The sequence below is a fragment of the Capsicum annuum genome, chromosome 11 (assembly GCF_002878395.1).
Source record: "Capsicum annuum cultivar UCD-10X-F1 chromosome 11, UCD10Xv1.1, whole genome shotgun sequence".
Classification (NCBI taxonomy): domain Eukaryota; kingdom Viridiplantae; phylum Streptophyta; class Magnoliopsida; order Solanales; family Solanaceae; genus Capsicum; species Capsicum annuum.
This window is the reverse complement of record NC_061121.1, coordinates 1,848,991-1,876,329: the sequence shown is the minus strand read 5'-3', so window position 1 is coordinate 1,876,329 and position 27,339 is coordinate 1,848,991. Positions and strand designations below refer to the sequence as shown.

The window sequence follows — 27,339 nt, the reverse complement described above, 5'->3', positions numbered from 1 at the left end:
GAGTCATTCTTTTCGGTGATGTGATCCAATCCATCAACTTTTGGGCATGGCATGCGCCTACTATATAGTATAATATCACACTTTATTGTTGTCCTATTTTTTTTATTTTTTTTTATTATAAGTCAAGGTGAAATATAATTTCATCATTATAACTTATAAGAAAGGGCCCAACCTTGGCATGCATCACGTACAAAAAAAAATTTTCAAACATCAAGAATATACTATATATAGTGTATACGACTTAGGTTGATCTCGCTTGCTGTCAAAAGCGCATTTTGTGAAGTGTTCTCCTGCCTCTGTCACCCGAGATAAAGTCAATCATGGGTGGACCTAGATTTAAAAATATGGTGCTTCGGCACCCGTAAAACCCCACGCAGAATATGAATAATTATATAAGAAATGCATAGAAATTGGTATAAGATGGAAAAAAAAAAACACCCATGAAACCAAGAAAATAGCTGAATACTTTGATTTTCAGAAGGAACCTTAAAGCTTTCGGTGTTAATATGTGTGTTTGAACATCCCGAGCAGTGGCGGAGCCAGAATTTTCACTAAGGGGGTTCATAAGTGAATATAAAAACTAATCAGAAGGGGTTCAACATCTACTATATATACATAAAAAATAATTTTAACCATGTATATATATAACATAATTTTTTGTCGAACGGGGTTCGGATGAACTCCCTAAACCAAATGTAGCTCCGCCCCTAATCCCGAGCACCCACGACCCTTAAATCCTAGGTCCGCCACTGGTTAGTCAACTGAAAATCGTGATTGGAGTCGTAGTTCGAAGACCAATTTGAGTTTTACTCACATTTTCTGACCCCCGGTCGGAATGGTTTGTGGAAGTGTACAAAGTATCTTATGTTCACGTAGAATGAGGAAAGGTCGCATTCTCTCTAAGAGGTGTAATGTTAGACAGTCTTATCGTAAAGCAAGCATCGTCATTAGCTAATTCCACAATTTGAACTTGGAACCTACGGATACGTTACAGGAGTACGGCTTTATCATTGTTGTAACGCTCCCCTTCGATAAGCCTTAATTAATAAAGAAATTTGCGATAAAGAAAACTTTTACCTTTATAGGGCTTTACACAACACGAATCTAAATTAACAAGCTTTCGAATAATAAAACTTTTCTCACTTCAAAAAACTTTTCTTGCATTTTCTTTTCTCCGAGATTTATATTTCTAAATAAGAAACCAAAATAAAAATAAAAAAATTTAATAAAAAAATTGAAAATGTTGAAAACAAATTAAAGTGGAATGGGTATTATTCTGTCTGGGTTGAAATTCAATGAATAAACAAATGCTTTTACTTAATTTTGACAATGATTAGTCTATACATAATTTTTTCCAGGACCTAAATATACTATAAATAATTAGTGTCACTAATGATTGCTCCATTTTAGAAATTTGATACCCTATAGAGCTAACGTTAATTATTATTTTTTATTTTTTTAAAAATATAATGTAAAACTCTTCGATACAACAACAATAAACCCATTAATTTTATAAGTGGAGTCGTCAGAAGATAAAGTGTAAAGCAGATTTTATCTCTATCTTTTAAGAGATACAAAATTATTATTTATGATAAATCCTCAGTTAAACAATTAATTAAATCAAGGTAAAATAATCTTTTTTGTTAAGACAAGTTAGTGGTCAAAGATCTTATCTAATCTTTGATTATGTTAAAAAGCCAAATAATATGGAAACTTTTATTGCAAAAAGTTGACATTTAAGTCTAAATGTTTAGATTGCAATAAATTGGAAAATGACATGACATTGATATATGTCTTTGACCCAGTTACTTTAAATTTTACCAACAAAATATATAAATAAATCTAACATAATGTTTATTAATTTATTTACAACTTAATACAATTTTAACAAAACACAATTTACTGGTTAATGACACAAATTTAGTTTGAAAACTTATATACATTTATTGGATCAAATTTGTCTTAAAATTGAGATTATTTTATTATTTTATTTTCTTTCGAGTAAGGACCAATTTCTAAGATAATCTAAAAATTAGATATAGTATTAAGTCTTGAGATAAATAACTGCTTTTAAGATTGTCATTTAAAATATAATCGAATTTTATTGTGGATATAATATTTATGCTGTCAAATTCTAACAATTTTTGAGGCTAACTAATGCAATTTCGACCTGGTGTGATTAGGGCTGGGCATTCGGTTTGTTCGGTTTTATAGTTTAATATCGGTTTGGTTTTTCGATTTTCGGATTGACAAAACTGACAACCGTAATCAAACCGAAATAAATTCGGTTTGGTTCAGTTCGATTATTTCGGATTTTTATTTCGATTTTGAAGATTAAAGTAGTGAACTTCTCTCTGTTATGACTGAACATTTAAAATTAATGATTTTTTTTTAAAAAAAAATTCGAACTTATTTTTCATTTCTAGATATAAATAACTCAAAATGGATGAAACTAAATGATATAACCATAAGTTTAACATAATATATAACTTCATTATGCATAAGTTTGCATAAACAGTAGGAACTCGAAAGAGTGGTCGGTGCCGGAAAGACCACAGTCGGCACTGCAGGCTGCAACCCACAATGGTCGTCTGGTCGCCGGCACTGATGTTGTTGTACAGACGACGATCTCGCCAGCGGTTTATGGTTCGATCAATTTTTCGACTATTGGATTGATGTATGTTGTTAGTTGTATGTGACGTGCTATTACTTATTAGTTATTAGGGTTGCTATTATATATTTATATTATATTATTATATATTAAATATTAAGAAAAAGGTATCGTTTTCACCCCAAACTATAGTCGAAAAGTCGAATCAACACCTAAACTATATAAGTGACCTATTTCACACCTTAACTATAAAAAAGTGATACTTTTTACACCCTGTCAGACATTACACCAATTGCATGTGGTGTGGTGTTTTACACGCGCTGTCACGTCAGCACCACGTCAGCATAATCAGAAAAAATAAGGAAAAAGGCATCATTTCCACCCCAAACTATAGTCGAAAAGTTGAATCCACACCTAAACTATATAAGTGACTTATTACACACCTTAACTATAAAAAAGTGATACTTTTTACACCCTGTCAGGCATTACACCACTTGTGTGGTGTTTTACACGCGCTGCCACGTCAGCATAATCCGAAAAAATAATAAATTTATTATTTTCATAATTTTCATAATTTTTTCAATTTTCATAATTTTTTCTTTTTTCTTTTTAATTTAATTTTTTTCCCTTCTTCTTCAATGTCTAAAACCTTCATTGTTGTCAATGTCCAAAACCTCCATTACACCATATTCACCACCATAAACTTTATCTCACCAACAAAATTACTATAACAATTAATTTCTTCTAACATTGTTCTTCACCCGTAACCCATCGTTTTTTCTTAAAATAAAAAATAAAAAAATTCTCAGCTATAATGGTCATTATTGTTTCAAAAAATGGTCACTCGACTGCTGGCCTCTATGTTTTAAATGGTAATGACCAACACCTTTCCGTACTTTTTCTATTTGTTTTTCATCTATAATAATAATAATAAAAAAAAACTAATATGGTAGCAAGCTACATTTTTGGATGGATTAATAATTAACAGACAGAGAGGAGAAAGTCGACGATGAATCTGACTTTTCCAACGAGAATTCACCGAAAAACATCCTTGCTACAAAATTTTATAATTTTTTTTCATAAAATTTGATTTTACCCGTTTAAACATCAAATACAATTTGATTTAGTTCATTGTGAAATTGACATTGATTCGATGAAGGTGGAGGATGAATTGTATTATTTGGGGATGGGGTTGAAATTTGGAGATGGGGTGATGAAGAAACTGTGTTGGTTGAGGTGGGGGTGATGAAGAAGAAGATGGTTTGGGGTTGGGGTTAGGGTTGGAGTTTCGGGGTGGGGGGTGATGAAGAAGATGATGGATTGGGGGTGGGGGTGGGGAGATGGATGCTGGGGTTTGGGGGAGGAGTATTTTAATTTTTTTAATTTTTTTTTGCATTAATTTTTAATTTAAACGCGTCAATTTTTATTTAAATAATTATGTATTTTCCACGTTAGATCTAGGTAGTAAAAAGTATCACTTTTTTATAGTTAAGGTGTGTAATGGGTCACTTATATAGTTTAGGTGTGGATTCGACTTTTCGACTATAGTTTGGGGTGGAAACGATGTTTTTTTCCTTAATGTTTTTAGCCATTTACTTTTGTTATTTAATAGGATGGACGCGCCTAAAATTAGTGTAACATACGCGCCTTAGAATGGGGGTCGCGGGGAGGTAATAATATCACTTTTATATAGTGAAGGTGTGTAATAGGTCAGTTATATAGTTTATGTGTAGCTTCGATTTTTCTTGTATAAGGTGGAAATGATGTTTTATCAATTATTTATAGAATTTCGGTTTATCGGAATTATTTTTTTGAAAAACAGAATACCAAACCGTTTAACCGAATTTCAAAAATTGAAAACCGAAACCGATTCGAAAGATCAAAAGACTAAAATCAAAATTAAAATTTTGATTTAATTTTTTGATTTTTTCAGTTTAAACCAAAATATGCCTAGTCCTAGGTATGATCCATTGATTCTAACTGGGCCTTCAAAATATATTGGACCCAGTTAATTACTTCACGAAATAGTGAGAGTTTCAAAAATATTATAGTTCATAACAAAAGTTGATTTTATTACTTTAAAGATTTGAGTAGCTTAAATCAAAGTATTAAAATATTTCTATTGAACGAGGATCGTTTTTTTAATTTATATATTGATTTTATATTTTTTCTCAAAAACTATATTCAATGCAGTGGCGGGCTCAGGATTTAGGAGTTGTGGGTGTCCGGGAGGTCAGAACACACATATTGACGCTCAAAGCTTTAAAGTGATGCCTGAAAACAAAAGCACTCATCTATCTTCTTGCTTTACTGGGTACTTTTCTATGTCTTATACCAATTTTAATACAATTTTTTTATATGACTATACCTAATCAACATTGGATTTAACGGGTTCTCGAGCATCCCGAAATCAACCTTAGGTCCGCCTAATTCAATGTCGTCAAAAAGAAAACAAAATCACAAGATTTGAGGCCTCAAAATTTTGAAAGCTTAACGTAAAGACTTTACTAGCCTCATCGTTGAGCCACCCTGTACCTTCCTCATTAAAAATCGTCCCCCAAATAAAAAAGAAGATTGAATTAATATAATGATATAACAACAAAGAAGCTAGCTAGCTAGATAGGTTTTCATAGTTGTGAAGCAAAACTTCAATGCCATGCTAAAGCTATTCTTTACTTTGCTTGTATTGTATGTTTATATACTTTTTACTCCTAAATTTATAATTACATCTACCTATAAATAAAATTATAACCCCACTGTTGTATTATATTCAAACTCCAAGAAATCATCAAACAATATTATTACTCATAATAATTTCATAAGCAAAAATGCCAATTTATTCATCTGATTCTGATGATCCACGTCCTTCTTCATCTTCAATACGTCCAAGAAATTTTTTGGCTCATGATAGACCCATGCATGCAATTCTTGGAGGTGGAAAAGGTACTTTTCAACTGAATTCATTATTTTCGATCTGAATTATGAAATGTAAAAAGACATCTCGATGTACGAAGTATACATGAGTTTACGTACAAGAATATATAGACTTATCATGCATGATTGATGCAATCATCAGTTGCTGATTCCATGGTTCGAATCCCTAAAGTACTTATACGTTAATTACCCAAAGACAATTTTACTATTGATCCAAAATTCCCCTTCAAATTCGTTATTTTCGATTTGAACTATGTAATATAAAAGGACATTTGGATGTACGAAGTATACATGAGTTCACGTGCGAGAATATATAAATAGCCTAGGCCTATCATGCATGATTGATGCAACCATCAGTTGCTGATTCCGTGGTTCGAACTCATAAACTACTTATAAGCAGGGGCGGAGCTATCTTTAGGCCAGGAGCTCATCCGAATCCCCTTCAGTGAAAAACTGTACTATTTATATATAGTTAAAATTATTTTTTTCCGTATATATAGTAGATGTTGAACTCCCTTCATTAGTTTGTATGTAAACTTCTGAACCCCCTTAATGAAAATTCTAGCTCCGCCACTGCTTATAAGCAAGGGCGAAGCTAGCATACAATGAGGAGATTCATCCGAACCTTTTTCGGTGAAAAATTATACAGTACTATTTATAAATGGTTAAAATTGTTTTATATATATATATATATATATATATAATAGATGTTGAACCCCTACAGCTAGTTCGTGTACGCACTTTGAACCCCCCTCAATAAAAATCTATAAGTTACCCAAAGACAATTTTACTATTTTGACGATTGACGAACCTACATTAATATTGTGTACGCGTGATAATTTCTTATTTACGCTAAATCTGCATGATTTTCTCCCAAAAGTTTATATTCGTACACTTTATATATATAGCTTAGTTTTTCTTTTTTTTCATCAATTTTCAATGTGAGACTTTTGTTAGCGCATTATATTGCATATTGAACTCCATGGAAATAACTTTTTTTTTTCGGTGCAGTTGCTGATATATTATTATGGAGAGACAAAACATTAACAGGATCAATTTTAATTGGATTTACAGTAATTTGGTCCCTTTTTGAAATTATGGATTATAATTTTGTGACATTTTTGTGTCACATTTCCATGACCGTGATGTTAATTCTCTTCATTTGGTCCATGGGAGCTGGATTTATTGATTGGTAAATTTTCATTATATATTCTCTAATTTAATTTATATACATCGATAGTATACAAAATTGTTACCTTGGTTTGACCTGTTGTAACATATCGATAACTTGTCCTATTATCATAAAATCACTAATTTCTGATAAACATATTCTATCAGAATTCGACTTGTGATAAGGGGTTTCTGACGAGCCAAAATCCGATGGATTATGTCGGAAATTCCGATTGCAATGTTACTTTTCAAGATTTTTTTGTGAAGGTCGATTTGATGATCTGATAGTGCAAAAAAATTCTAAAATTTTCAGGAATCCGCCCGATTTTCGAGCATTTATGATATCAGATTCAACATTTAGATGGTTATGTGGAAAATTGAACTATATGTTAGTGAAATTCTATGAAATTTCATCTGGAAAAGATTTCAGAACTTTTTTTCTGGTAATTTTTTTTAATCATAATTTATGTGCAATTTAATTCATTAATTTTTTGCTTTTATTTTCTATTTATTTTTTGTTTAACTCTAATTTATTTTTTATTTTTTTTGTACCTTAGGCAATCACTTCTCTATGGATATTGTCAATTATTGGAAATTACTTTAGCTCTCTGAATTTGTTGTACCTAGGTAATGTTATAAAATTTGGACATTTTATTTTATTTATAATAATATTCCCTCTTCATTTTATTATGACGTTTTTGTGACTATAAATCATGTCATCAACGATTAAAATGAGAAAAGTTGGATCGTTTTCAAATATAGGTATGTGTTACTCTTTATAGAACGAACCAAAAATGACACATTCCTATACTATATCGGAAAAAAGAATTAAGTCTAAAATTCTCATTTCACCCTTAATGACACAATTTAACAGCTGTAAAATGGCATGGCATATCTGTAACCACAAATTTCAAAACTCGTCTTTTTCTTTTCACTTAAATTTCGTGTTCAATCAAACACGACTACACGAAAATCATAACTGTTCGAAGATAGTGGGCCAGACTCAAACTCGTGACATTATGATTCGAATTATGACATTTATTTTCTTCTGTTCATTTTGTAAACGGTCAAGAGATCTTAATTCCTCGATTTATTTTGAATTGGTTTTGTAGGGTTTGTTTGTTTGGCAACATTACCAGCTTTATATGAAAGGTATCAAAATGAAGTGGATTATTTAGTAAAGCAAGGTAATCAAGATATGAAAAAACTTTATAATAAATTTGATACTGAAGTTCTCAACAAGATTCCAAGAGGACCTGTCAAGCAAAAGAAAAAGTTTTGAGTGTTTCAACGAGAACATCGAAAAAACCTAATTCAGCTCGACATAAGATAGTCAAAATATGATTGAGCAGGGGAGAGGGGGGGGAGGGGGGGCAGTTCAAGAAAATTGGCTGTGGATTCTGTATATATAATGAAAAATGTAATTGTAATTTTTATGCTTAATATGATGAAGAAATTGTGTTGTTATTGCTGTAATTATTATTTGTAATTTTTAGTACATTATTCTATTGAAGTAATTAGAAATTCGTTACTCCATGTCCATGATTGAACTTCATATTTAGTTATTTTTTTAATCATCGTAATGTTCGAATCAGCGTTCGTAAATTTCTCATATTTAAACGTAGATATATTATTCAGTGTAAAGAAAGATGAAATAATATATAATAGTTAAAAATTATTAGTTCACCCTTTACATAATTACTTATCCCTTCAATGTAACAAAGAGACAATTCTTCCACTAACATTTTCAACAAAACAAAAAACTCTAGAATATCAATGACTTTGGGGAAACTAAAAGAATTAGGCTACAAACTTAAATTGAGAATTATTTTTTTTTATCTGGTATTTAATATCTGCTTAAATAAGGTTCAACTAATTTAAATTCATATCGAAAATCTCACTTGGGACAAAAAGCCATCTATCAAAATCGATTCATAGCCCGCAAGGGCATGGTTGTGCAGTTGGAAGGTGGGTCTCGACCTGGGATCGAATCCAGTCGTCGTCTATCACATTGGGTTTGCCTAGGGCAGTTTGAGCTATTACACGATGAGCAGACTATTCAGTTCACAGAATATTCATCTGAACAACAGAGACTATGACAGAAATTGTGAATTTTCTAAACGTTTCAAACAAAAAGCGATTTAATTTTTTGAACTCAAAATCTCTGATTAAGAATCTATGTCCACTTACTTACCCACACCGCCACAATCATGATGCACATATGTATATATATATATTTACTTTTTTATGATTGCACAAAATAAATTAGATTCCATGCACTATGCATATTAAGGTTCATGACCAATTGACTAGTGTCAAGGTGTCATCTATATTCATTATTACAACAAAGACATCATCATCAACATATATTCAAGAATGTGAAAATCTAGAAGTTTCTATGGAGTTATTACATCTTTAGCATGCCAGTGGTTACAATTTAAACCACGTGTCCACATGGCATTGGTCTTTCTATTTTTGTTGTAAACTATAGGTGTCAAACGGGCCGGTCTGGGCCAACCCGAAACCGGTCCTTCCATTTTAATCGGGTTGAGGGTCGGTTAAGGGCTGGTTTTGACGTTAGTCGGGCCGGGCCGGGCCGGGCCAAACAGTAAAAAAATTAAAACTCACCCTAACCCGACCCACTTAACCCAACCCGATCAAACCCACCAAAACCCGGTCAAATCCGGTTAAAAACCGGTCAAATCCGTTTAAATAATAAATAAATAATCCAATATACACTATACACTCCAATATACAATATATATAACAATTACACATATATACGTACCATTCAATATATAATTATATATGACTATACGTACTATTTTAAATAAAACATATGCTATAATAGTATTATATATATATATATATATATATATACACACACACACACACACTACAATAATTTATAAAATATATACACATGTATACGTTAAATATATACTACTTTAGAAGATATATACACATATATATGCACCATTCAATATATATGTACTACTTTAAATAAAATATATACTACAATATACATATATATATACAACAATATTTATATATATCTAGTTACATACTAATTTATAAAATATATACACTTGTATACTTTGAAGATATACGTCTATAGAAGATATATACACATATATGCGCACCATTCAATATGTATGTACTACTTTAAATAAAATATATACTACAAGATACATATATATGTATTACAATGTATAGATGGTTATAACTAATTTATAAAACATATACACTTGTATACGTATAATATATACATCTATATAAGATATATACACATATATACGCACCAATCAATGTATATGTACTACTTAAAATAAAATATATACTACAATATACATGGATTACAATACATAGATAGTTATATGATACTAATTTATTAAACATATACACTTGTATACGTTTAATATATATACATCTATATAAGATATATACACGTGTATACGCACCATTCAATGTATATATACTACTACTTATAAAATATACTACATTATATATACATTACAATATATATAGATATACTTATATACTAATTTATAAAACATATAAACATGTATACATTAAATATACACTTCTATAGAAGATATATACACGTGTATACGCACCATTCAATGTATATATACTACTACTTATAAAATACACTACATTATATATACATTACAATATATATAGATATACTTATATACTACTTTATAAAACATATACACATGTATACGTTAAATATACACTTCTATAGAAGATATATGCACAAATATACAAAACATATGCTACTTAATATAATAAATTAATAATATTTGGTAGTAAATTAACAATATATTAGAAGTAAGTTTTTAATTTAAAGTAGAAAACTAGAAATTCAATTTAAAATTTTAAATCGTTAAATGAAAAAATATAAAAAGCAAGGACTAAGGAGTGAATGAATTTGGGGAATTTTATTGATTGCAAAATGATCCAAAATTTATAATTTACATGAATGAAAAATCTATAAATTATGCATCATTTTTTCCAACTCATTCATGTTAATATTAATGGGAACTTGCATAAGATAGTCGAAGTCAACTGGGGCAAAACCATGCATTGGATTTGATTCTGCTGAGTTCTCCCGTGAAGTCATAATTTCTTCAAGTTTTAGCTCGTCGCTCGGCTTCGGTTTCATTCCTTGGTTTCTTCTTTCCGCTCTAATCCAATCTCTGAGGCAAACTAGAACATTCATTGCATTGCTTCCCAATGAGTGTCAATTGTCTCCAAGCTGCTGTCGTCCCTGACTAAAGACGCTCTCTGATGCAACGGTTGACATTGGAACATTCAAGATATCTCTAGCTAATCTTGAAAGCACAGGATATTATGTTTCATTACTCCTCCACCAATCCAACGTGTTGATCTGTCGTCTACGATCCTCTGGTGCCGTCCGAAGATAATATTTCAGCTCTTCCCGATAAGTTGATGTGTAAGTTCTCTCATCAACACTGTTCCAACAATTTAAATCATAAAACGAATCAGAAAAACCACTATGTGCCGACCTTTTAGAAGATGATAGCTCCTCGAGAGGATGAGGAACGACAGTTGGAGTGATATTTGTAGGTACGGCTAAATCAAATAAATCAACATAGTGATTATATAATTTTTCTATGTAATCCTTTGCATAAGCCGTAGCCGTCCACAAATCAGGTTGTACTTGTTTAGAATCATGGTTAGTATTTATTTCTAAGTTAGTATAAATAAGAGTACTAAAGTGACACATATTATTATATTTCATGCACGGATTTAGCATAGCACCAACCAAGTAAATAGGGGGAATCGGGAAAAAATATTTTTTAAATTTCGTAAACATGGCGCCAACAGCTTCTTTATAACCTTCTTTATTTTTATATTCTTTGAGCAAACCAGAAATATCGACTATATATGTCAAAATATTACAAACAGTAGGATAATAAGCACCGAAAAATTCAACCTTAGCTACATAAAATTTTTCTAAAAACTTAACAAGATCATTAATTACAACCCAATCAGAATTATATAGCATGCAATCAGCAGAATCAGCAAATGAACCGCAATGTTGGTTAAAAGCTAGTGTAATAGGAATTCTATATTTATAACAAGTTTTTAAAAATTCATACGTAGAATTTCATCTAGTATCAATTTCCTCAGGCATCAAAATCGGTGTAAGTCCATTTTCTTGACATTTAACTTTAAATTCTCTAATTCTCGATCTACTATTATTTCCTTGAATAAAACCAACGGCAAGACGAATTTTTTCAATATAAAGCTCAAAAAACTCAAGACCATCTTTTACAATTAAATTATATATATGATATGCACACTTAATATGAAAAATTTCAGGCAAGGATGGAGATAGCGTAAATTTTATTTTTGTTATAGCAGTTTTGTTGTTAGAAACATTATCAAAAGCAATACATAAAATTTTGTTTTCGATACTATAATATCCGGCAATTTTAACAATAGAATCAGCAATAAATTGTCCAGTATGTTTACGATCTTCATCATATAAAAAAGCAAGAATACGTTTTTGCATCACGAAATTACTATCCATCCCATGACAAGTAACGGTTAAATAATCATTTTTATTTATAGTACGACCAAGATCAGAAGTTAGGGACAATCTACATTGAATATTTTTTAACAATGTTGATAAATAAAAACAATATTGTGAATGGAGTCTAAAAATATCAGACCGACAAGTAGTTCTTGGAATACCGTTAAACATAGGATTATAAATTGCTTGTATATAACGAATAAAGGCATCAGAAGAAGGAAAACTAAAAAGCAAACAACCCACAGCTACCATTTTAGATATTTCGTCCCGGTCTCTCAATTTATTATACTTCTTCGCTACGTGACCGATTGCTGGGTCCATTCTAGTTTGCGTTGGCCCACCAACATCCCCACCACCTTTTGCAATATTTAACTCTCTTTTGTGATCTTCAGCTACATGTCTCATTAACGTATCCGTACCCCCTTGCTTGCCTCCACTTCTATGCTTATATATTTGTTGACAAATATTGCATTGCACCTCAATATCTAATATACGTTCAAAAAATTGCCATGCAATACTAGTTCTTTTACGAGGTCTTGGGGCACTGGGAGGACGGTGAGGGAGATTAACCGATTCAGATCTAACATTAGCATCTCCTACTGCGGGTGTCTCAGCAATATTTTCATTATCTTCGTCTAAATTAACCGCATCTACTTCATTTTCTTCTTCTATACCGTAATTTTTCTGAGCTTCTACATAATTCATATCGTGAGCACCTACACCTATTTTTTCCTCAAAAGGTGTACCAAGCGGTACCGGAGGCGAAGGCACACGGGTATATCTACTACTTGAACTACCTCTACCGCTAGTAATTCGCTTTTTACTACCACTACCGCTTCCGGGACAAAAAATTTTAACACCTTTAGTAGCGAGGTTTCTTAATTTATCCATAATATAAATTAAATTAAACTAAAAATATTCAAAATACACAAATATAATAAAATGAAATATTAAACAATTAATACAATAAATAAAAATTAAACGTAAGAGATGGAACGACAATACCAAATTTTGGAAGTATCCGAAGGTTGCGACTTTAGAAACTTCCGCTCGTACTTTGTAAACGAAAAATTAAAAAATTAAAGTGAACACTTTAAGAAATTAAATATATTGAATATTTGAGAATTGAGAATTGAGATTTGAGAGAGTGAAAAATTGTGTGAAAAATGAATTAAAGTTGTAGGGTATTTATAGAATTTTTTTGGGATTAAAAAATATTTTTTAAAGTTAATTTTTTTTAAAAAAAAAATAAATGGCCCAAACTAGCCGTTTGGACCCAAAAACGGCTATATAGTCGTTGGGCCAACGGCTAGTTTGGCCCAAAATCTTTTTTTTAAAAAAAAAAAAAAAAAAAAGCTTGACGGGCCTGGACCGAACTTGGTCCGAGCCGGGTTAGCCGGGCCCATTTTAAGAAAATAACCGGCCCGGGATCCGAAACCCTAAAGCCCTAGGGATTACCGGGCCGGGTCAAACCAGGTTGGGTTACTTACAAGGGCCGAGTCAGGCCGGCCCACTTGACACCCCTATTGTAAACCCAACTGATGACCTATCGGAAACAGTCTTTTTACCTTGTACAACTTATGTATATATGTTACATATGAATTTACTTCACATATATGTTAAATCTTTGAATACTATTAACGAAATTTCTGACTTTATCCATTAGTATATATCAACCAACTCACTCAAATTTGCAAACAAGTTGCTAATAAATAACTTGTCAAAGGTGAATAAATAAATTCAATACAAGTGTGATGGCAGTTGAGTAATTTTATTTTTAGAAAAAAGATGATGTCAAATGCTATGGATTTTTTGGAGGCAATGACCTAACTAAAGCTATTAATAGATAAGCCCCAAGAGTATTTAAAATCAAGTAGAAGAACCTCTTAGGTTTTATGAAGGGTCAATTAATAAAGTAAATATGGTGGATAATCCCATGAAAATATGAATGCTGATTCGTCAAAAAGAAGATTAAAAAAATCTCAATGGCTTCCTATCTTTAGGTAGCTTTGGCAACCGGTAAAGTTGTTGTCATGTGATCAAAAAATAGTCGGTTTAAATCGTCGAAACAGCCTCTTGTAGAAAAGCAAGGTAAGGTTGTTGCCATGTGAATAGGATTATTACAGGTTCAAGCCGCGGAAACTACATCTTGTATAGGTTGCGCACAGTGGAGCTTAGGCGTAACCGGTTAAGTTGTTGTCATGTAACCAGAAGGTCGCCGGTTCAAGCCGTGGAAACAGCCTCTTGTAGAAATGACGGGTAAGGCTGTTGCCATGTGATCAGGATATTACAGGTTCAAGCCGCGGAAACAACATATCTTGTAGGAATACGGGGTAAGGTTGCGAACATAGACCCTTATATATGTTGTGGCCCTTTCTCAGACACCGTGCGTAGCAAGAGCTTTAATGCTTCTCTACTTTACTTAGCTTTCCTATGAAGTTCAACAACTTTTTGCAATTGTGTGAATTACAAACAAGAATTTGTTCACACTACAATTAGCCATGTGCCCAAGTATTCTACCATTTGGATAAGCATTGCCAATAAAAAGTCATAAGCCTTTACCTAAAACACAAGGTAGTTTATTTTGACCACTCATTATCAAGTCTCAACCATCTTTATAAACCAATCCACTTGATAAGAGAAACTCAACTTTAGTGATAAGAAAGTTTGCCAGACTGCTCTTATCATAACACCCTTAAAATATCTCCCCCTTATAAACCACTTTAGACAAAATATGGTTAGGGAACTGAGAGCAACAGTTGGAACCAACTGGGAAGGAATAAGAGGTGTTGGAGATGTAACAAATGGTAGCTTTAGGGGTATGTGGTTGATGGTTTTGGTTTGCTTGTGTATCATTTCAACAATCATCTTCTCTTGTGCAGATGGTGTTTCTAAAGAGAAAGATGCAGCAACTCATACCGACAACTATGCTGCCGGATGTGGTACAGGTTGTGGCGCTGCCTGTGGCGCCTGACTAGTGAGAACCAAATCCACGCCTATTACGTGGAAGATGGATCTCACTCCCACTGATACCACTAGATTATTAAGTCTTGCTCAGAAATTTCTTTCCTTCTGTGTATGTTCTACTTGTAATGGAGCTGGGGTTCTTTAAGTAGGTTGGTTGGGGGCTATGTTGATCGGACTCTTCAAAAATGTCAATGGGTACGTGTCGGATTCTCCAAAAGTTGTGTATTTGTGGAGAATCCGACAAGAGTGTGACATCAAAAGTGAAGAGTCAGGGCATCTTAGGTTGGGGGTGGGGGAGTAGGCGATAACTCGATTACATTTCATTGTAATACTTGGGTGGCAATGTTCAATTGTACAATTCTCAATAAGCTATTTTCTCTGAGTAGAATGTAAGAAAAAACTCAGCAAACGTCTTAATGAAGAAAAGGAATAGCTTATGTAAACAATGTGGTCATAATATCTTAAAACCAAGCAATAATTTAATATACAAAGGTTAGAAAGAGCAAACAATGAAAATGGATAAAAGTTTTCTGTTCTTTTTCCTTTTTGGCACTTTATTTTCGTGTTACATAGAACGAACTGTTTAGACGACGCTAAGTATCAATACAGATACCTGAGTGAAAGTGATGCAAACAGCTTACAAGAGTCCTTGAGTCTTCCGAATTTCGGTGGAGGATATATCCATCCGGAATTTCTCAGCTGGTATAGGCACAAACATGTCTTTTAGTTCTGCTGGAATGTCGAAATCCTCAAGAACCTGGAGAAATGGACATGATATAAATTTATAAGAGTTTCGAAAAACTAAAGTGCTAAAATACATGAAGGCCGTAGAGAGTTCGTTAGTGTACCTTGAAAGTTCCATTAACATTTCGACCACCAACTAGAAAAGTACATCCCGTGTTTTTACATCCCAGAAGTATCTCCAACATCTTTCCATAGTCATCACCATAGTACTTTGGCTGGAAAAAGCAACTTGTAAAGATCACTACATACACTTTTGGGAACATTCCTATTGATAACAGGTTATTGCCCCATTTATCAGCAAAAGTTGATTACACAAGAATCAGAACTTAATCACAAACAAGGACCACTTTGATACTTCCGAATACACATCTTTGTTTCATCTCCTTCGTACTTAATCTTATATTTGAGTGGTTGCGTTTCTATACATAAATAGATTTTTGCATCAGGTGCTAGGTCAGCAGATACTTTTAGAAACCACCGAGATAGCTGGATTCTTTCACAAAATTTGACACAAGTTCTCTTCCTCCCAATAATTGTATTCCCAAACTAAGTAAACAAAACCGTTAACTGTAATAGAGAAAACATACTGGGTTGCCCATGGGTTGATAACCTTTTTTTAAAAAAAAAAAAAAACTCAAAAGCTAGCTCGTGGGTTACCCTAAGTTGATGGAAGAAGACAACAACTCATCCCTCAACCAATATTAGACAATTTAACACCAAAACATAGCATGTGGTCGAACATTAGGTAAACCAAGAACTGGGATAGGTCTGGCTCTAATACCACGTGAAAGAAAATAAACTTTTGGGCCTAACTTTCCAAAAGCTAGCTCATGAGGTGAAAATTTCTCACAACCGTATAAGATTACAACCATCTATTTCATCTACCGATGTGGGACACTTCACGAAAATATGTGAAATAAGATAGATGGCTTAGAATGGAGTGCAGATTAGTGAAGAGACCAGTATAACATTCTGGTTCTCCAAGAAAGTAGTGAGAACACGGACAATTCTTGGAGACAAATGTTTGCCATTCAGAAAAAGATTGGAGCTTTATCCAATTTACTAAATTCTTGATTTCATGTAATCTCAATCTTTTAGAAGCAAATGAAAGAGCCTTACATGTACAAGTCTCGCTACTGTGTCTGCACCAATGACAAAAGCACTCCCAGGAAAAAGTTCTGCTTTCTTGTAAAAATATGGCTGGTTAGACACTATGACCGTTTTTCCTGCATTTCAAAGGCCGAAACCACTCAAACAGCAGCATATTTTGAATATGAAAATAGGGTAAGAATCTAATGATACCGAGATATGAAACTAGTGTGGATAAACTGTAGTGAAAGCATTTACTTCTCTCAAGTTTATTTTTCTTGTATTCCATCCTACTTTTATTGCATCAAAGATGGAGAAGCGCTTTACAGATCAGTTTTGGCAGGAAATAACCTTAAAAGTATAGTTCAACAGTCTAAACCTTTGAGAAGCTTGACAAAGAATTTAAAAACCAGGTCAATGTAGTCGTTTCTCAACCCTTACTATCTGTGAGCTCACAATTTGATTTCAGGAAAAGATAAAGCTCGTTCCGTTGGTATCAAGGATATGTCTGAAAGTAAAATAGAGTTTCTAACTCTGAATAATAGAACAAGAGGCAAGTACGACCACCATGCATTCTACTATCAACTTACTCTGCTATAGTTTTCTATTCTACTATCAACTTACTCTGCTATAGTTTTCTTTTCTCCTTTTTCTTCTATCAAGACTTAGATGACATCAAGCTCGGAATTTTTTCATCCAGTAAACGGATCTGAGGTTTGACTGATCAAGCTAAATTTTTTCACTACCTTAAACTTGGTTTTCCATTAGATATATCAGTTACGATACCTAAAAAAGGGCAGCCCGATGCACTAAAGCTCCTGCTATGCACAGAGTCCGGGGAAGGGCCCCACCACAATGGCGTATTGTACGCAGCCTTACCTTGCATTTCTGCCAGAGGCTGTTTCCAAGAGTTACGATACCTAAAGATTAATAATATTAGGATGTGCATAAAAGCATCATACATTAGGATCTTACCAGCTTTTTCAAATTGCTTAACACGATCTTTGATTTGAGATATTTCCAATGGAGGTTTGTCTGCATTGACAGCTGACAACTCAAAGCATGGATATCCACCACCACAAATGCTGCATGAATAAATAAATGAAGTGAATGACCTTCCAATAAAAATATGATATTTCTCTGTACAAGTAAAGCCCCTTAAAATTCAAAGTTCTACAATATGCTACACATCTTCTCCTCTTTTATTGTGAAATTTGAAGGAAAAAAGTTTTGGCATTCTGCAGAAAGATGTAATTCCTTAAGAGATGAACAGATCTTTTCTTGATGCGTACAAGAAATCAGTCTTGTCAACAGTTGAAAATCATGTTTGATGTTATAGATGTGTACCTAGTTGCAATTTCCAAGAGCTTAAGGTGACCATCATGCAATGGATTAAAGGAACCAGACAGGATTATTTTCCTTTCTGCATTAGATGTATCTGCAAAATTCCAGCATCAACATATGAAGTAAATCTTTGGCTTCTGAATGGGACTATGCTGATTGCATTAACACATACCACTTGAGAAAGGATACACTTTGAAGCATATAGTCCCACTGAGAAGTTGCTTTAGCTCTTCGTCTTCATCAAACTGCTTTTCATGTTCATCTGGAACTTCTGATTCAGTCAAGTCTGGAACAAAAGTTCCTGGAACCTTACTAGCATTAGCAATTACCTGAACCAGAAGACAGTAGCTAAGATAATACTCTAAAGGGATAGATTTAATAAAAGATAGAGCATAGAAGGATTAGCTAGTACTACTGCATAATGAGTTAAACTAGATATACAGAAAATTTCAACTACAAACAGAGGCATTTTAGGTATCTGCAAACCCACACTCGAACTAAAACTCTACTTGTTATATAGCATTGGCTTTGAAAATAGGGAAAATAAGTAGCATCTGGCATTGGCTTTGAGAATAGGGAAATAGCAAAAGAGCAGAATTGGAACCTCTGAGTTCCCAAATTGGCCATGCACTTACACATTTCGTTCACCGTTATGTACATTTAGTTGATTAAACCAGTGCAAGTTGTATGTTGAACTTGTATAATACCCACATGGGAATATGAAATGTTCTAATTCTTCTTATCGAAATTCTCTCAAAATTCTATACACACCTTGATTAAGTATTGACTCGAGACTGCATCTTCCTGTTCACGAGTTCGCAGGCCCTGTATACATTCAATTTAAGCAAAAAAAAAAATACTTCAGTCATTGCTTTCCAAAGATCCTATTTAAATAAGGAAAGGATGACTAAAGGAGAAACTTGCATGAATATTACCTTAGTTAAAGTAACAGTCGAGGTCCAAAACCGGTCAGATGTTCTCGTTGACACGTGAAACCTACTCATAAAGCACTAATAAGGTTCAGAAAGAGATGCAAATTTTGAAGTACAAATGAAAGAGTGATACGTTCACAACTCAAAATGTCAACCAAAGAGTAAAGGCATCTTTGCAGAGATCCGAACATGGTCCACATGCGTCTTCGAAGGGATGCAGATCTTTCAAACTTAATTATAGCGACAAAGTTTGGTGCTTTTATTCTTTCCTTTAGGGGGTACAACTGACACTGAGATGAAATAATTCCAATATGAACACAACTGAACTACATTTTCCGAAAGAAAAATCCCTGTGTGTTCTTAACGTCTATTTTTTTTTTTGATAAGGTAGAAATTTTATTGAAAGGTACCAAGATGGTACAGAGAAAGGAACAGAAACATCAATAAAAACAAGAGAAAAAAAAACAGCCTCCTATTATCTTTTTTCTAGCATATCCACTAAATCCATATGATGGTTCAAACTCTCTATTAGGCTGCCTTTACTCCAAAAATACAAATTATGTAAGCATCTAACCTTAATTCTAGAAATGTGTGTTCGCTGCCCCTAAAAGCAAGCTTTGTTCCTCTCTAACCAAATTGTCCATAAGATGCACAACGGAATAGTTCTCCATATCTGTTTAATCTCTTTTGGTATCGCCTGTTCTTGCCATCCTTCCAACAAATCTTTCACTTTTTGAGGCATCACCCAATTAATAACACGAAGATTTAGGAATAACCCCCAACATTCTCTAGAAATTTTACAATGGAGAAAAAGGTGCTCCACAGTTTCTTGGTCTTCTTGACACAGGAAGCATCTGTTACATAGGTTAAAACCTCTTTTCTGCAAGTTATTTTGAGTTAAGCATGCTTCCCAAGTTGTAACCCATCCAAAACATGCTACTTTAACTGGAGCTTTTGTCTTCCATATCATCTTCCAAGGCCAAGAATTATCCCAGTGACCTGACTGTTTTATCAACACACTATAACAATTTTTAACCGTAAATTTCTTGTCTTTACTTGCCCACCAAATTATAGAATCCACCTTATTCTGATCAATGCTTCCCAAGTTGTAACGTCTATACATATAAGATGTCAACAAAGTTTGTGCTTTATTGATACCAATTTATAGAATAGGATGTGCATGAAATATTAACATAAGTTCCATCAACCACAGAAAAAATATACCATTCCTGACTGCAGAATCTTTTGTCATGTCTCCAAAGAAAAGCAGTTATTTTCGTCATGGTAAAGATCAAGGAGGAAAGTGCTGTCTTTAATATTATCTTGCGCTTGGATGACTACCCTTTAGTCGACCAGCTCCACTTTTCAAAGAGGAACAAACAAATACATCTAAGCATATATTATGTTTTTCTTTTAATCTGGTCCATTTCATTTTCTCATAAAAGTGAATAGTAATCAGGATAGTCAACTCCTCCTAGAGAATCTAGGAACATAAAACAAAAATGGCAATTCCTGAATGCAACTCCTACGGGAATAAGAATCCGAGAAGATATATCAGGAAAAACTGGCTGATGCAACAAGAATACCTATGATCTCCGCGTTTTGGACGTGCACTAGCCAAGGCACCAGTAAAACCCACACCTAGAACTGGTGAACCTGTACAATCAAACAAATAAGAATCATGCCATTTAAATAAAACAAGACATATCAAGGAACAAAATGCTACTAAACAACAAATGGTGAAACTTTGTAATACACATCTAGGTGTAAAATAGTCAGATGACTTTTCTCAAAGTGACCGCATTAATTTTTCGACCATGCACACAATCCAATATAAATGAGGAAGAACGATAAATTCCGGGTGTCTCCTTTTCATGAAAACGATCAGCTATAAAGAGTAATAATAAACCTATGCTGCTAAACCAACTAACTAAAGGGTAGTACTTTCTTTGGCTTCTTGGCTGTACATATTGCCCTTAAACATCTTAAGTAGCAAGCGCACACTAGAATATCTATTATATCTTGCTATAATAGGAAAACTGTAAACCTTCTTCATTTAGCCATGGCATACAAATTATTACATATGTGTATATCAAATAGACCACTCATGTTAAATGACAGAGTCATCTAGGATATGAGCCGCCTGTTCAATGTCTTCCAATCACTTCAATTTGACACAAGAAAGTTTTATCTTCTAAATCAATTCTCAACGTGTTTAACTACCAATGAACTAACAGCTATCCTAAACTATTAGATTCAGCAAAAGATGCAACACGAGGAATCTCCAAGAAGTCACACATCCTAGTACTACGCTCGTCCATGAACACTTAGCTTCCAAGTCCTGATGTGATCCATCGCATTATTGTTGGTATGGTCACATCATTCACATATTCAGTCTATTTGCCCGCCTCCTTTATGCTTGGCGCTGGCTATACTTTGCAAGCTCACATAGACAGTTTTTTCTCAAAACTCAGAAGTTTTCTAGAAATGTGTGGGCCAAATTCATTTAGCTAAGATATACCATATCATATACATGTAAAAGCTAAAACTGTAAAATCCATAATCAAATGACGAAATTCCACCAGATTCAAAATCAAAACCTGGCTTAGAAAGCTTTAATGCTCTATTATATGCCAATAATGCCATTTCCTCAGCCGTTTGCGAACTAGCTGCTTGAGCAGGAACCTGTTCCTTCCACACACAAAAAAAAAAAAACACAAATTTTTAATAGTGAATTCGCGATAATTTCAAAATCAAGCAGTAAAAAATCAACGAAAAATGAATGATTAAACTTGAGAATTAAATGACCTTGCCAAGTAATTGAATCATAGACATTCTGGAATAAGTAACTACTGATTCAAGCACAGTATTCGATGCTCCCGGAACTGACATCAACCACCCTAGTGCCTGTACAAATTCGCCACATTTCATCAAAAAATAAAAAGTTCCTACCAATCAGTTGATAACATAAAGTGATGTGAACAGTAAAATTTACCTAAAACAACAAACTGATCACAAAAAATCTAATACAGTCGAAATTTTGAGATTCAAAAATCTAAACTTTAACCGTGAATTCGAACATAGAAACTACAAAAAAAAAATTAAAATAAATTTTATATATTTGAAAACTACTACTCCCTCCCTTCTTTTTTAGTCACATTTCGCTTTTCGAGAATCAATTTGACTAATTTTCAAAGCTAAATTAGATTAGATTAATTCGATACTGTAAGATTAAAATTTAAACATTCAAAAATTATACGAAACGTACTATAAATTCCAATTTTTCTCATATCAATATGATTAAAAACTACAATTTTAATATGCTGGACAAAGTTTAGATCATTTAACTCTTAAAAACAGAAACTATAACAGCTAAAAAGGAACACATATATGACATACTTTTCTTATTAGTCAGTCTCAACTAAAAAAGAAACAGATATATGACATACTTTCTTTTATAATCCGTCCTAAAAAGAAACATTTTTATATTTAGTAACAATTTAACTTTAAATTATCCGCTTTATCCTTAATAAAATGATTTATAAACAAACAAGCATCTATAACTTATTTTAAAGGGAAAATTTTAGAAATAGCAATTCTGTAGCCTTAATTATAACTTTTATAGTAACAGTTTCATAATTACGAAAAATAGCAAATTGTATTTGTATTTAAGTAAAATATTGGTATATAAATATATATACAAATATATATGTATTACTCATAAATACATATGCACAACTGAAAAATACATATTCTTCTATTACTACGAAGTGGGTAAAATATTGTTACTTTTGCTATAAGTTGTAATTTTGAAAAAGTATTGCTATTTATTATAATTATAGTTTTAAGGATGCTAATTTCTATAATTTCTCCTATTTAAACTACAAATTTCAAAAGTCTTTTTCTTTCTTAAACTCCATGGTAAGTCAAACTAAATCACAGAAATTGGTACCGGTGAAGTACTACAAATTACAATAATTAACTTATAAATTATACTAATTAATAAATTAGAGCATTTGAGAGGCGTATAGAGAAATTCACGATCAAAATTAAACTGCTTGACTGTCGAAAGACGAAGAGTACCTGTGAGGCACCGCCGGAGAGAAAAATGACAGCTTGAGTTGGACATGAATGTATTGCTTCTATAACAGCTCGGAGACAATTATCCGTCATCTTCGCCGTCGCCGTCGCCGTTAATGGACCGAATACGATCAGTTATGAAGTAGATGAAACGACGTCGTTGGTTGTGCGTTAACAGAAATTAGAAAGTTAATTGTAAAAGTTCGTTAGGCTCAGTAAACGGGGAAGTGTTAATTAAGGGTGCTTAACGTAAAGCTCGTAATTAATTAATTGCATTGTAAGGAGTAAGGACCTGTTTGGACAGGAAAATTTATTGTATTTTTATTTATTTTTTTGAATAATTTTTAGTTTTTTTTTAAATTAGTGTTTGTTTGTGAAAATTTTAAATCCAACTTGATGTTATATTTTACTAATTTATAAAGACAGAATATATAAATGTATTTTTAACTTGACTTGTGGTCAAAATTGGAGATGGTCGGACGTCAACTTCGATGTCCAAAAATCTTTTTTTTTTCTTATCGAATATTATGGAACACAGGGGCTCCATGCAATCTAACAATCTCCTGAATATGCGACTTTGCAATCATCCTCATAGGCTAGAATTCGAGCTACGATGGCCGAGGTATTTGGAGTTATGAAGGGTATAACGAACTTATCCTGTCCCCATATTGGATCAAGAACAGGATCAGAAGGATCAAAAATCATTAATTCATATAGGGCCATCAAACCGGTCTAACTAGCAACTAGAGCTGTATGCATTATATGAACAGAAAGCAATCGATCGGGATCATTCAATATAATGGTATGAACACGACACCAAGGCAAACCCATGGAAATACCCCTTATATCAGAGTATTATCACGACCCTTTGATGAAAAACCTAACAACCACTTGTGTCTTTCTTGGATATGCTCAGTCCGGATATATATATGCTATGACGTAAAATTCCAGAGAGTCGATGTATCCTTAACACTCTCTTGAAATCTTAAACCATTATTATAAAGTTAAACAAATAGATGCGTGCATTCTACGCATAGAACGCATGTATTTCATCCGACTTGTCATGCAGAACGTGTATGTCTACTTATTCAACTATATGATAGCTCAAGTATATACTTAACTACTTATACACATCCAAAATTAGAAGACATACATAGACGTAAGTAGTGAATTGTGGTCAAGTTAAAACACATGTATAACTTATTTTTTAACTCACTTTTTCACTTTTAACATTATATTTAAATACAACGACTACAAATATCATTCAAATATTGAAGCTGAAAAATGAAAAGGGCAAAAAAAAAAAATGTATCAACTATTTATAACTTCCAAATATTTATGATAATAATAATAATAGAAGAATTTATTTTGCTCATTTAAGCATAAGATAGAAATATCAATCAATTAATGACTAGGAATTTAGGTTCTATTTGACTCTCTCCCATGACTCCTACTTTGATCCCGCTAGATTAAAGAATAATTCGACGTATTAAATTTTTATTATATAAAAAAATTCTAGAAAGATCGAATTTAATAAAATTTATATTTTTCAACAGTAACTTCAAACATGTGGTTCAAATTAACATATGAACAATCAAATGAAGTTGTAACTATGAATTCACTATTTTGAACTTTAATAATAAGTTCAATCCAATTCATGAACATCAGCAAAATGACGTTCAAATTATTTTCTAAAAAATAGTAAAATCATTTTTTTTATTTTTTTTCTTTATTTTCTATTCACATTTTCATTAGAATCGAATATTACGTACATAAATTGATTGATTGATTGATATTATCCAAATTTACTTAGAGATTCTTTTCTTATAAAGTGGACGTGGCATCTATTTTATTGAAGCAATAATTATGTGTAATATCAACTCATATATATAATAGAGGCAATGTGTTTAAAATAAACCAAAGAAAAACAAAACAATTCTTAGACAAAATTATTAATTATTGGATCCACATGTACTCTTTTGATTTGTTTATTTTACTTTATAATTTATTTTATCATATTGTTTTAGTTAAATATTAAAATAAAAAGTTTTAAAACAATTTGTGCAGAAATGATATATAACAACGAGTAGGAAGTTGTTTAACTAATTGTGACTAACCAATCATTATTGACTTGAGTAAAAACAATTATTTTAATTTTCCAGAAAACAGCTCTACTTAATATGAGTAAATTATTTGTAATTATCTTTCATTTAAAATAGTATACATGAAAGTTATTTTTATACACGCTACGGAAGTTAAATTCATGTAAAATATTTTACTTATATAGAGGTCTATCAAAAATAATTTCTCTTAATATTAGTAAATTATATGTAATTATCTTTCATGTAAAATAGTATACATGAAAGTTACTATTATACACGCTACGGAAGTTAAATTCATGTAAAAATACTTTACTTGTATCGGGATCTATCAAAAATAATTTCTCTTGATATGAGTAAATTATCTATAGTTATCTTTTATGTAAAATATACGTGAAAATTATTTTTATATATGTTACGAAAGTTAAATTCATGTAAAAAATATCTTACTTGTGTTTGGATCTATCAAAAATAATTTCTCTATCTCCATGGAACTGAGATAAGAAATGTGTATATTCTATATTTTTCAGAGTTCAGAGAGCAGCTCGATGTACTAAATCTTCTGTAACACACGAGATTCGAAAAATAATCGGACCATAAGAGTCTACTGTATGCATTCTTTCTCAGAATTCATCGACAAAATATATTAGGTACGTTGTTAATTACTATATGAAAGTTTAATTTATACTCCTTCCTCTCGTTCTTACTTGTCACTATTTTGCTTTTTGAGGTCAATCTGCATGAACTTTGATTAAATTTTTTCTCATATTAATATGATGAAAAAAATGTATCTTAAAATGATAATGATCAAAGTGACAAATAAAAGCGAACTAAGGAGTAATAAAAAGGTTTGGCCTTAGGGTGGTTTTTGGGTCAAAAAATCATGTGGATTAATTAATTAGTCAGTCAAACTGCATGCTTTTATAGAAATTTGTTAATTAATTTTTAATTTACTAATTAACAATGGATTATCTTACTATTTTTCCTCAATTGTCCAACAATATAAAGACAATCCTCTCTGTCAAATGTGACCACTTTTTTTTTTTTTTTTACCAACTTTAAATCTTGGCCCTACATCTCTTCTTGTAATTCTAGCCACCCCATAATAATAATAAAAAGTGGTCCTTAAATTTTGTTTATTATTACAAAAATAGCTATTTTGTACTTTTACAAATTTCTTGATAAGATAATAAAGTTACCCCAAGATTGACTTGTTATGAGTTGTCATTTGACGAATATATTTCCAATTCTAGAAAGAAAATATATATATTTTTTTAAAAAAAGAAGTAATGTAAAGATAATTTGATTAGATATATAAATTGAGAAAGTGAAAAAATAATTTAAAATATATTTTTAAAAATTACCATGAAACTTCAATGACTATAAAATATCTGGGGTAAAACTTACACCCACCCGGTGTAAACATCAAGCCAATACATGCACGACATGTGTTTGGATTTAAAGTTTATGTTAATTAATCATGATTAATCAATATGTATTTTACTTAATTTAATTACATAACCATGGTAGAGAACATTAATTTGGTGTATACACCGGGTGTGTGTAAGTTTTTACTAACTGTTAGAGTTGTGACCCGAATTTTGTTGATCCAGCTTTGACAGTTTTGTGGTGCTACCCATGTTTGTGATTTTCAGTGGGGTCTGTAGTGGTAGCGTAGGGATCTGGCCGATAGGCTCGATTTCGGAGCCCACCACTGATTTCGATGGGGGTGCGGGGACGAAGCCCCGCGGTATGGGCCTTTATGTTTTGGGGCCTAGAACCTATTTATACGCGCGTATTAGA

At 32.3% G+C, this 27,339-nt stretch overlaps 2 protein-coding genes across 2 annotated transcripts; one reads left to right on the top strand and one right to left on the bottom strand.

Annotated features, from left to right (window-relative positions):
* Window positions 1-5,382: 5,382 nt before the first annotated feature.
* On the top strand, window positions 5,383-8,251 carry LOC107856723 (reticulon-like protein B14). The gene is made up of 5 exons (XM_016701704.2): window positions 5,383-5,554; window positions 6,557-6,737; window positions 7,029-7,158; window positions 7,273-7,342; window positions 7,828-8,251. Exons 1-5 carry the CDS (start codon window positions 5,440-5,442, stop codon window positions 7,995-7,997), a joined length of 666 nt encoding a protein of 221 aa, XP_016557190.1. The 5' UTR covers window positions 5,383-5,439; the 3' UTR covers window positions 7,998-8,251.
* A 7,410-nt stretch (window positions 8,252-15,661) lies between these two features.
* LOC107856747 lies at window positions 15,662-23,783 on the bottom strand. Its single transcript, XM_016701737.2, has 12 exons — window positions 23,441-23,783; window positions 22,166-22,264; window positions 21,958-22,042; window positions 20,944-21,013; window positions 19,361-19,421; window positions 19,197-19,250; window positions 18,598-18,754; window positions 18,429-18,519; window positions 18,057-18,166; window positions 17,112-17,218; window positions 16,097-16,207; window positions 15,662-16,005 (listed from the first exon to the last, which is right to left on the bottom strand). Exons 1-12 carry the CDS (start codon window positions 23,528-23,530, stop codon window positions 15,886-15,888), a joined length of 1,155 nt encoding a protein of 384 aa, XP_016557223.1. The 5' UTR covers window positions 23,531-23,783; the 3' UTR covers window positions 15,662-15,885.
* Window positions 23,784-27,339: the final 3,556 nt, after the last annotated feature.

Bases quoted from the DNA above. Each gene is read 5' to 3' on its own strand.
- LOC107856747 (XM_016701737.2), bottom strand. From the start codon at position 23,530: ATGACGGATAATTGTCTCCGAGCTGTTATAGAAGCAATACATTCATGT. The intron at 22,043-22,165 runs GTCATTTAATTC...TGGAAGGAACAG, and splicing joins TGATTCAATTACTTGGCAAG to GTTCCTGCTCAAGCAGCTAG. The intron at 16,208-17,111 runs GTAAGGCTCTTT...TGCTTTTTCCAG, and splicing joins CAGTAGCGAGACTTGTACAT to CCAAAGTACTATGGTGATGA.
- LOC107856723 (XM_016701704.2), top strand. From the start codon at position 5,440: ATGCCAATTTATTCATCTGATTCTGATGATCCACGTCCTTCTTCATCT. The intron at 6,738-7,028 runs GTAAATTTTCAT...TAAAATTTTCAG, and splicing joins GGAGCTGGATTTATTGATTG to GAATCCGCCCGATTTTCGAG. The intron at 7,343-7,827 runs GTAATGTTATAA...TTGGTTTTGTAG, and splicing joins TCTGAATTTGTTGTACCTAG to GGTTTGTTTGTTTGGCAACA.